The 12127-nt window shown below is 49.2% G+C and overlaps 1 protein-coding gene across 6 annotated transcripts in view; it reads left to right on the plus strand.

The window, feature by feature from the left end:
• DLG3 (discs large MAGUK scaffold protein 3) overlaps positions 1-12127 on the plus strand; it is a 1928515-nt gene that overhangs the window by 1810766 nt on the left and 105622 nt on the right. For all 6 annotated transcript variants that reach the window (XM_078640191.1, XM_078640192.1, XM_078640194.1 and 3 more), the window contains 3 exons: positions 717-758; positions 1228-1278; positions 7996-8097. In XM_078640191.1, coding sequence (XP_078496317.1) covers positions 717-758; positions 1228-1278; positions 7996-8097 — 195 coding nt within the window. The remainder of the gene's footprint in view (positions 1-716; positions 759-1227; positions 1279-7995; positions 8098-12127) is intronic.

Raw genomic sequence — 12127 nt, forward strand, 5'->3', positions numbered from 1 at the left:
ATCAGTTTTTGTATTAAACTGCAGGGAGGGGGCAGGAGTATTGTCTAGAATGCCAGACTTGCCCTCTTGAGGACAAGCCAGTCCTCATGGAAAAGGGCCGAGCAAAGCCTTGCTTGGCTTGCATTGGTTGAGCACTGACCTGGAGTGCAAGGGGCAGGGGTTGGGTGGATTACTTTAGCATTTGCTACCCTGTGCAGACACCGTTCGGACTTGCTGTGCATGGACCCTCTGGCTGTAGCTCCCCTGCAGACACGGGTCCGGTTAGTGAATGTCTTGGCTGCAAGGTTGGAGTCGCCTGTGTATGCAGTATTGGGACCTCAGTGTCGATGTTGGGGAACCTGGCACTAGTCATGTCATAGGATCTATGTAAAACCTGGGATGCTCCACCAATGAAGAGCCTGTATTGTGCCCATCTGTGCTGTGCATCGTGTAACACTAGAGCAGAAACCTCCCTTTGTGCCTCCGCATTGGGATTGGTATCCTGTACATTTTCACCCCATGCTTGGCTGGAGCGCTGTTGGTCTGGCTCACCAGTGCTCAGTCCTTCTGGTTAAGCATCAGTGGAAATGTGTGTTGCCCTTGACATGTACATTCGGCTGTATTCATTTTGTGATACATGCTATACTGTCATGTTGCATGGCTTTCTGTGCTGACATCCTGTGTATTGTTGGATGCCAAATGTTTCTGAATGTTGGTCTCTTCTTGTTGGTTTGCAGAGGGAGTCACCTCCAACACCAGTGACAGTGAAAGCAGTTCCAGTAAGTTCTCTCTCAAATTCTTGGCCACTCTGTTCCCTCATTCTCTCTTTATTGCTGGAAACGTGTACACTGTTTTCAGGTTGCCATGAACTGCACTTTCAGTGTTATTCCTCTATCCCAAAGTGTAATGTTTCCATTCATAGTCTTTGCTCATGCTCTTCAACAAGAATTGTTTGCTTAAGTGCTTTCTGCTATGCTCTTGGCTGTCATAGACAGTGGATCTGATGTGAAATTAGATTTTGAGTGTTGTACATCAAAATGGGTTTTTCAGTATATGCAATAGTTTTATTGAAGGCCACCGGCCGCCCCTCCATGCCCTAAGAGGGAAAGTTGTCATTTTTCCAGTAGCAGGAATTTCTTCAACCAGGCAATGTGATGCTTCCCCAGGTTGCACTTTGCTGTAGAGCTCTGTGTTGAGTAATGTATTGAAGGTCGTTCTAATACTCCTATGGCTTCTCATGTGTTTCAGAAGGGCAAGAAGAAACCATTTTGTCTTACGAACCTGTGACACGACAAGAAAGTGAGTGTGCAAAATCACCTATTACAATCTAAAGTAACGCATATTGATCTAAATGTTGTTTCTTTGTTGCATCTAATTCCCACACACAGGAACTGTCCTATTATGCAGGTCGATTGTTTTGTCTACAGTGTGTAGGTATGCTTTTCTGAGTGAGATAATTCAAAGTACTAAGGTCCAACTTGAAATACTCACGTCTGATTGGTCAGGGAGAATACTTGCTTGTCCGAAGGCCATTGCGGACCTTTTTGAATATGTAATTTCATCTGAACGGATAGCGTGGGCTTGTTGAGCGAGGGGAGATCGCAGATGCAGAGCTAAGTGCAAGTCCTGAACACCCTGCAAGTCTTCGACAAGGCGGAATAAGTGGGCTGTGCTGTCTACACTAGTGGTACATGCTCAGAGTGGAGAAAGGTTTCACAAGGACTTCTTATAGACACAGATGAGCACACCTAAGCCTACCTAGGCTCAATCACCCTTTCAATTTTAATATTATAGACTGTGCTTGGGCCTCAGTTCAAGTTCCTCGCGCTTCATTATGTGATTGTTTAACTCTGCCTTTTTTTCTTCTTGTAATATTGTCACCAGCGTGCTCCTTATGGACTCGTTAAAACGTGTTGTGCCGTTTAGAAAGTCTTGCCGGACCCGCAAGCAAGTCTACTTTAATGACCTTGTATTCTATGGCAACTTGCTGCAATTTGCTACCTCCACTTTGTTCATCCATGGGTAGATGAATATCCCGTCCTCCGCTACTTCAGACTAGTGTTCAAAGCCCTTTCCCATCCTAATGTTTTCAGAAGCTTTTACTGCTCCATTATTGTAGGATTGTTTCATACAATAGTCTTTTTCCACCCTGTTGCATTTCGGCAGGCAGTTTGAATATGTAGAGTTGGTGGATATGTGTGTGTGTATAAGTAAGTCATGTGGAGGATGTGTGTGCGTGGTCTAAACAGCAGGCTGAGTAATGGGTTGCAAAATCTGGATGAATAGGCATGGGTCAGGCTTGCATAATAGAGAAGTAACCGTGTTTTTTGGTAACGGCAAGTGGGGTTATGTTAATTGTTGTTGTTCGGATTTATATAGCACGCAGCTGCCCCAGCAAAGGGGCGTCCCGGCGCTGCCAGATTGAGTGGCTATTTTGCAAGGTATGCAGGTGGGGCAGGTTAGCACATGGCAGCCTGATAACGAGGCCACGCCCACTACCCTGAGGCCACGCCCACACTGGTAAAACTATAAGTCGTGCTAAATTTGAGTTCGCATTCAGTTTATCAGACAGCTCCCGAGGCGGAAGCTGGGAGGAACGCTTAGTCGTTTTTTGAACAATTTGATTGTGTTAATATTGTTTTTTACCTGCTCGTAGCACTCTCCCCTGGGCACTCCCCCTCCTTCAAAATCGCCCGTAATCACCCCGCGCAGCCGATGTAAACGCTGCCGCGGGAAAAATCTTACTCTTGCCGCCATCAGCCTGATAATGAGGCCACGCCCACTACCCTGAGGCCACGCCCACTACCCTGAGGCCACCTCCGCCCCTTAAGGATGTGCCTCAGTCGGACGCGCGCTACGGGTGCGCCACCAGCGCGACGAAGGCGCGCAAAGGTAAGCCCATCTGCGCCCGTCTGCGCCAGAACGGGCCCAGGGCCCAGTCCCCCTGCTCCTCTCACTTCCTCAGCCATCAGCTACTCCTCAAGCACTCTTCGGAAACTCGCTATGCGTACCCATGACCCCTGTCTCCACTCAATCTCTCCTGATGAGCAGCACAAGAAATGCAACCATTGCCCATACAGACTCACCCCCCACTCACCTCCTAAAGTTAGGACAATCAAAATGGCTCTACTCAACTGCGGATCCCCCCCCCCCCCCCAAGCACAGCACCGAGTTAAACCAGCTAATACTGAACAACTACTTAGATGTGCTGTTCCTCACAGAAACATGGATCAACTCATCCTCCGACCCAGACATAGTTCAAGCCCTCCCTCGGGCTATACAATTAAACACCTAGATAGACCCCAAGGGTCAGGAGGCGGCATAGCAATCCTCATCAAAGCCCACCTCACCTGTCAATTTAAGGACAGCCCAATCCTCGACTGCGAAAATACTCACTTCTCCCTACATCTGTCCCCGGAGAAAACGCTGTCGGGTCTGTTAATATATCGACCCCCGGGCCCACTCGGACAGTTCCCTAACTCCCTGGTGGAGACTGCCACTTCCCTAGCTTGTCTATCTTCCAACTTTACGGTACTAGGAGACCTTAACATCCACTTCGATGACCCAGGGAACAAAATAGCTGGTGACCTCAAAGAAGACCTAGCAGCACTCAGCCTCTCCTTGAAAAATTCTCAGCCCACCCATAATAAGGGCCATCTCTTGGACCCTATTTTTTCGAACATCCCGGAACTCACTTCGTTCTCACTCCTACCCATCCCCGGGACTGATCACCACCTTATCCTCCTCAAACTTCCAATCTCCACCGAAACTACCCACAACCTGCCTCCCCAAGATCCCTCTCGCCCGTGGCACAAACTAGACACGAATGCCTGGACCAGCATGCTGATAGCCTCCACCCCCACCTTGAACCCACTCAAATCCGAGATTGGATAGAATTATCCTTGGATGCAGCTCTCCCCGTCAAACACCTCCCCAGTAAGAGGGGGAACTATTAAGTCTCCCTGGTTCACTCCGGAATTGCAGGAACTACGGAAAAAATGCAAACGACTTGAACGTCTCTGGAGGAAAGTTTGGACTCCAAACAGTAAAGAAACTTCTAAATCGACCATGAAGCAATACAAAACCCTTATCAAAAATACGCAAGCCACCTACTACGAAGGGAAAATCCTAGCTGCCTCCAACTCCTCTAAGGAGACAAACCGCATAGTAAAATCTCTCATGAAAGTTCCCGAACCGCAGCCGGCCGTTGATCCCACCGGCGCCAGATGTACCCAACTCGCGGAGTATTTCTCATCTAAAATCCTCAAGATCATTATGACCTTCCCCAAACCCCACCCCCCTACCGACCCACCAGCAGGGCCTATCGATCAATACGCCCCCGCCCTGAAGGCCTTCCTCCCCATCTCCATCGAGATGTTGGTAACCACTCTCAACCATGTGAAGAGTGGCTCCCCGGACGACCCAGCTCCTATGAGTAAACTGAAACTAGTAGCCCCTACAATATCCCCTTTTCTCACCAGGCTGATGCCTCCCTTTCCAGCGGGACAGTCCCCGTCAACTGGAAAAGCGCGACAGTACGGGCACTTATCAAAAAACCCAACCTAGACCCCCTGCACCCCTCAAACTTCAGACCCATTTCCCTCCTCCCAGGCATCAGCAAAGTGGCATAAAGAATTGTAAATGAACAGCTCTCAACATTTCTAGAGACAAACAACCTTCTTCGCCACTCCCAGACAGGGTTCAGACCAGGACAGGGGACTGATACCGCCCTCCTGGCCGTAACAGAGGAGACAAGGTCCATCTTGGACGCAGGGGGATCAGTGGCAGTGATCCTCCTGGACCTGAGCGCTGCCTTCGACACGGTGGACCACAACATCCTCCTCCACCGTCTCCAAAAAATCGGCATCACTGGAACCGCCCTGGCCTGGCTACAATCATTCTTGGAACACAGGACCTTCCAAGTAGCAGACAACTATGGTCGCTCCAAAGCTTTCCCCCTGAACTGTGGGGTTCCCCAGGGATCTTCCCTGAGCCCCACCCTTTTTAATGTTTACATGGCCCCTTTAGACGACATTACTTCACCATTTGGCATAAAGGTGGTCATGTACGCCGACGACACACAACTAGTCGTCTCCATCAACCAGGCAGACCAATCCATGGAGAACCTAGTCTCATGCCTACATAAAATATCCAAATGGATGGGCGACTCCAGACTCAAACTTAACGGAGAGAAATCCGAAATTATGCTCCTAGGCGACCCAAACAAACTCCCTAAAACCCTTGCCTGGCCTCCTAGCATGGGCACCCCTCCCACACCCAAACAAGAAATCAAGAGCCTAGGCTTTTGGCTTGACCAGGACCTCCGCTTCAGAGCCCAAGCAAGAAAGACAGCCGGCACCTGCTTTGGGCTCATGCGAGCAGCTCGGAAGATTACTCCCCCTTATTCCCCCCAGTCTAGGAAAATTCTGATCCTGGGCCTCATCATATCGAAACTGGACTACGGAAACGCCTTGTACCTGGGCGCACCAGTAGCTGTTATTGAAAAAACTTCAGCACGCCCAGAATGCTGTAGCAAGATTACTAACGGGGACGAATTCAAGGTGCTCAGCTAAACCCTCCCTCTAGGCACTTCATTGGCTTCCCATCCAGGAGCGCATCGCCTTCAAAACCCTGTGTATCTCCCATAAAATCTTACAAGGCAAAGGACCACCCATACTAAGACCACTCATCAAGCCCCACAAATCCACCAGACAGCTCAGGTCGGACTCCCTTTGTCTGGCCAACATCCCCAGAATAAGAAGAGCTCGCACGGGCGGTCGCCGCTTTTCTTACAATGCCCCTAAGCTCTGGAACAGTCTCCCCATTAGCATCCGTAAAGAAAACAATCTGCTCACATTCCGCAGACTACTGAAAACCTGGCTGTTCCCCCAATAATCCTTCCACAGGAGTACTGTTAGGCTGTTACTTCAGCGCTGGGACGCCCGAGGGTAGCTACGCGCTCTATAAATCCGCAATCAAATCAAGCAGGTTGAAGTGAATATGCAAGAAAAGGTGACTGTGAAAACAGGATGTGTGGCATTACAAATGGTCAAGACTGCCTAATGCAAGAGATGGAAATTATGGGTGCGCTGTGGAGTGAGTAGATGACAGCAGCAGGCCTGGGGTGGTGAGTAGGTGCAGGGTGGACTGGGAGAAGGGACACAGGTTTGTATCAGTGACAGAAGATTAGGTTAAATCAATGGAGGTCTAGAAGCTGAATTAGTGAATGGAAGCCATTCGCCTCCAGGTGAGTTGGTTAGGAAGGAATGACTGCTATATGACAGAATGGGAAGCAGGCTGAGTGGAAAGTAAATTGTAGGAACTGTCTAAAGTGTTATGAGAGGTGCTGGGTATACAGTGGGAAAATGTGTTAAACTTGGGCAAGTGCGAATAGATTTGGGTGAATGAGAGTTCAGCTCACCAGTGAAATGAACAGGTGAGGGCTGTGTAAACAGGGTGATAATTCTTTGTGTGTATAATGCTCAAACGTATATGGGTATGAATGACCGGAGCGGTTCAGTGGAGATAGTCTGTGAGGAAGGTTGAACTAGGCATGTTACGTGACTTGTTTCAAAAAGAGTAGTTGCTTGACTTGTGTAAAAGATAAGATCAGAGTTTAAATATATTTGTTTGAGATTGCGTAACTGGTGTAAAAGACAGCTTCTCTTTCGGGTAAAGTCTGTTTTAGAGGCTGTGATGGTAGGATCTGTGTCTGTCAAGGTAAGGTGTTTGTACTCCCTTCCGACAGATGTGAAATGCCAGGAGTGTAAGGCAGTGGTTTGAGGGGTGATGTCGGACATTGGGGTGACTTGTACCCAGATAGTACATTCATTACTCTTAAAGCGGCACAGCAGATATTTAAGCTAGGGTCAGGGCGGTGTGTAGACCTTTGCAGGAGATTTGGACCATTTTTTCCAACTGAGTCAGTGGAGCCACATGTAGAAATTGGTCCTCGGTGCAGAATCAAGTAGAGGTATGATTTTGCGATTATACACTGTGTTACAGGATAGCAAGAGCATGCCACTTGACTGCCCCTTATCTCCAGGACTCCCTTACAGACACAGCTTGTGCCGTGGTGTAAGATGTGACAAGCATATTCAAACTGGCCCATTTTTATCTTCTACATCCTACCTATTTTACACCCTAGAGAATGCATGGAATTTTCCTAACCAAATACGCAGCTTGGTTTGCGGTGTGGAACAAAAACTGTGACATCTCTGCACATGACATGGCCTTGTAGTAAGTTGGTGTATTATTGGACTGGGGTGGTAGTGCAACTAAAAGGGCTGATGTTACCGCAGTGAACGGTGACCGTTTAACCATGCTTGCTGGGATTGAGATCTCAGCCCAAAAAGGACCCATATTCTGAAGCGTGTTTGCATGGCTGGAGTTTCTCCTAGCAAGAGACGAATAGCCATATATTGCTCTCCCCGGTCGCCCTCAGATGCCAATCCTGAAAGGCGGACCATCATGAATAGGCTTTGGTAGTGATATTTCAACAGTGCAAGGTGAAGGAGCAGGCAGACCGATATCTGGAGCTCTGACACAAGATGAATAATCGGTTGGGAGATGTCCTGACTGAACAACACACATTGATGAATGCCCAAGCGGATAGTTCAACAGACAATGGGAGCTCGCTTTATAAAATGTGAGATGGGGGGGAGTTGAGGCTCAGAGTAGTTGGATTGAGAATGTCTAGTATTGTTGATGGATGGAAATTGAAAAACAATGCACTTATACACAAACCAATGCCCTTTACCCCATATTGGAAAAATAGCACTTGATTACATTGATTTATGATATGCACCGACAGACCTATGACACAGTAGCTAAGCTGAGTTTTTGCTTGTAGCATAACGTTAATTAAAACAAGTGTGTTTTTAAAAAATATATCTTTTATTTTATTGCTTTTAAGGTATGTGTACTACTGTTTGGAGATGGGTGGACTGCTCAGAACATATGTTTGAAGCACAAGGTTTATACTCCTAAGGTTTTACTTTGTTTTTTTATTATTAGTTCACTATGCCAGACCGGTTATCATCCTTGGTCCAATGAAAGATCGTGTCAATGATGACCTCATTTCGGAATTTCCACACAAGTTTGGATCTTGCGTACCACGTGAGTCCTCAAGCAATTGTATTTTAACTCTGACAAGTCGTGTGTGTCTTTGTTCCTCTACATGAATGGGATCCATGTCTAAAAATATCTCCACAGCATAAAAAGGGGCATAAGCAACAATTAACCATCTGATTCAATACCTCCCTACCCCAAAGGGATTCCAGTTCTGTGAATAGTCTTTTATTAACACTTGGTCAATGGGTTTGAAGAAAAGTAACACAAATTAAATATACAATTAGTGAAGTTGACCTTGTACTTTTTTGATATTTATGGTAACCACATGTTCGAGGCATGTGGGCTGCTAAATTCATATCTAGTGCATAGATCGCCGCCTAGTGTTGGGTCCGGATGATTGCACATTGTTGTCCTGGAAGAGTCTTCGAAGTATCACGAGATAGGTGGCTCCTCCCCTGGACTACAGTGCGCATGGGCATCGACTCCATCCCCAGATTGTTTTTTTCCGCCATTGGGTTCGGATGTGGTTCTCGACGTCTCCGTGTCGGAACCGATAAACTTTGTTCTTAAGGCCAAAAGGCCTTCGTTACCAGCGTCGGTATTGTTTGCGCACGGTCTCGAGCGTCGTCCGACTCTCGGAGCCGGAAATCAACGGAGTCAAGTTACTCTTCAGACATCGAGGCCCTCTCGTCGCAGCAAGACCCGACAACCTTACCATGGAGCGGAGCCCATTTAAGTACTGCCCCATCTGTGGATCCAAATATCAACACATCGATGTGCATCCGGTCTGTAATAAATGCCTGTCACCGGACCACAACGAAGACAACTGCATGGCCTGCTCTCAATTCAGGTCAAAGAAGACGCTCAAGCATCGGCGCGCGGCGCGCCTCGAGGCCCAGCGAGCGGCACCGGCACCCGACAACATATTCGACGACCCCGCGGTGGAAGGCAGTAGCCATCCTCTCCAAATTTCGCCTCCGATGCCGAAGAACACGTCGAAGGGCACGGCCAGGACACTGAATACGTCGAAGAGGTAGGGGACGACAAAGAAGTTTATGGGGCCGCGGAAGATAGCTCGGAGGAAGAGCTATGCCCCGAAGTCTATATAATTCAGGGTCAGGTCACGGGATCGCCACTCGGCCTTACCCACGACCCCGCACCGCTATCCCCGGCCCCGCCTTCTCGCCCGGCCACGGACACTCAAGCGGAGCCGCCATTAACCGTATCAAAACCGAAAACGAAACCTTCGGTCTCTACGGCACCTAAGATGGCCGACGTCCAGCCAAAATCGAAACCGAAACCCACGGATTCGACAAAAGACAAAATGGCCGACGTCCAGCCAAAATCGAAAACGAAACTACCGGACGCGACAACACCAAAAATGGCCGACGTCCAGCAAACTATATCGAAACCTGCTCCTTCATCGGCTCCGTCCACCTCCGGCCCACAGAAGTCGAAGAAGGCTGTCGAGCCAGCAGCGCCGCACAAGGTGCACAAGGACTCGTCCTCCAAGAAGGCCGTCCGCCAAGAGTCGGCCTCTGTTGCTCCGGCACGGTCGTCGAAGTCGGTTCACACGCCTTCAGACGCTCCTACGGCGCAGCCAACTAAACGCACAGTCGAACAAAAGTCGACTACAAGCCACGACCCGAAGGCCGCAGGCACTACGCATCGGCACAAAGATGTCGAATCTGCAGCATCGGCGTCGGCGCCAAAGTCGACAAAGGACCCGCGCCACAATGCGGCTGAAGATTCGTCAACGCAAATACCGTCGACACCGAGGGACTCCGACGCCACCGGCCGTCGGCTACCACACCCTCTGCCTCCTTCACCGCACAGGTCACCGACTCCCTGAAACGGATTCGGGAAAAAACTTTGTCGACGACGGCTCCCACGCCGTCGGCTCCAAAAGAGGTGGACACTCCTCAGAAGTCATCAGCCAAGCTTCTTTACACTCTTCCACCAAAGGTGCCACCAAAGGCATTTGCACCTAGATCGGTGCCAAAGACTTAGGCTCCTTCGGCGCTTCAAGCCTCAGATGAACAATCAGAGCATTACATCGATGCCCACACAGGGAAACTGACCCTTTACAAAATGAAGATCACTTCCCAACCACTGGAATCATATGTTATTCCACTGAAGAAAAAGAGGACAGCACAGGACAGTCCTGCCCTTATTGAGCCCGTTCTACCACCACCAAGAAGGAGTCCATCACCTTCCCCAAACCAATCAGGGGGAGAGGATGATGAGGAAGACGACCAATACAATTTCCCAGTGGACAATGACCCTGATGTTCAGCAGGACACATATGACGACACTGGGGACCAAGGTGGACAGCAGGTGGTACAAGATCCACAAGGTTTTGGGGCACGTACATCTCCAACAGAGGATTCTGCAGCATTTAATGCTTTAATCGAACGGGCAGCAGCAAATCATGATGTAGACATGCATGCTGACCCGGTGGAGGAAGACTTTTTGTTTAACACTTTCTCTGTCTCCGAAAGAACTGTTAAAATACTTCCTATGCTCAAAGGTGTCCTTAGACATGCCCCTGAGATCTTTAAGGAACCTTCCAGGGCAAGAGTGGTGAACCCACGTATCGAGAAAAAAAACAGGCCAGCACCTGGAGATCCTGCATATATTCGAGGACAGTTGCCTCTGGACTCGTTGGTGGTCGCCAATGCCCGCAAGAGGGCAAACTCCCAAACTGCGGGTGAAGCTCCTCCCCCTGACAAGGAGTCGAAAGTGCTTGAGGCATCCGGCAAGAGGGTGGCTGCGCAGGCTGCCAATGTATGGCGTATAGCAAACACACAGGCACTATTGGCGTGTTACGATAGGGCGCATTACGACACCCTAGAACAGCTCCTTCAACATCTACCTGATGAGTATAAAGAAGCAGCCGAAATGCTCATACAAGGGGGGAAGCTTATATCAAACGCTGCAATAAAGTGTGCACTTAATGTGGCAGACACAGTGGCTAGGGGGATTAACACTAGCGTCATGCTAAGACGAAAAGCTTGGCTTCGTATATCTGGATTTAAGCCTGACATCCAAACTACAATCCTCAACCAGCCCGTCAATCCTGACAGACTGTTTGGCCCAGATGTAGACACCACACTTGAAAAGATTAAAAAGGACAACGAGACTGCTAAGTCCATGGGGGCACTTCAGTCACAACAATTCAGGGGAAACACTTTTCGTCGCTCAGGAGCGCGTGGTGTTACCAGAGGACACTTGGGTCAACAATCACAATTTACAAAGGGTGGTGCACAATCCTCCTACCCCAAGCAAGGTAGAGGGGGTTACAGAGGTAAGTGCCAAGGGCAGGGGCAGAGGGAACAACAACTCCCGTTCCTCTGCCGCCAACAAACAGTGACTCTCTGTCACTGCCCCCCGACCATCCAACACCTGTCGGGGGGAGACTCCAGCAGTTCCTGCCAGTCTGGACATCCATCACCACAGACAGGTGGGTGAGAAAACTCATCCAATACGGTTATTGTTTGGAGTTAACATCCACTCCTCCCAACATTCCCCCAAGACACCGTCCTATGTCGGCAGAGCACTTGCACTTATTGCAGCAGGAGGTCTTGGTAATGCTGCAAAAAGGCGCAATAGAGCTCGTACCAATAGAGGAGGAAGGCACAGGGGTCTATTCCCTGTACTTCCTCATCCCAAAAAAGGACGGATCCCTCAGACCTATTCTGGATCTACGCCCCCTCAACATGTATATACTGTCAGAACACTTTCACATGCTGACACTGCAACAAATTCTTCCCCTGCTAAACCAAGGGGACTTCCTGGCAACCTTAGACCTCAAGGATGCTTACTTCCACATCCCACTCCACCCATCCCACAGAAAGTACCTCAGGTTCACCATTCAGAACAAACACTATCAGTTCAGAGTCCTACCTTTCGGGGTGACTACTGCCCCCAGAGTGTTTACAAAGTGTCTGGCGACAGTAGCGGCGCACCTCAGACGGCAGAACATACATGTCTACCCGTACCTAGACGACTGGCTTGTTCAAGCGAAGTCGGAACAACAATGCGCCGCGGACATGTCCCACACTATTCAACTCCT

The sequence above is a fragment of the Lissotriton helveticus genome, chromosome 4_2, assembly GCF_964261635.1.
Source record: "Lissotriton helveticus chromosome 4_2, aLisHel1.1, whole genome shotgun sequence".
NCBI classification, from domain to species: Eukaryota; Metazoa; Chordata; class Amphibia; order Caudata; family Salamandridae; genus Lissotriton; species Lissotriton helveticus.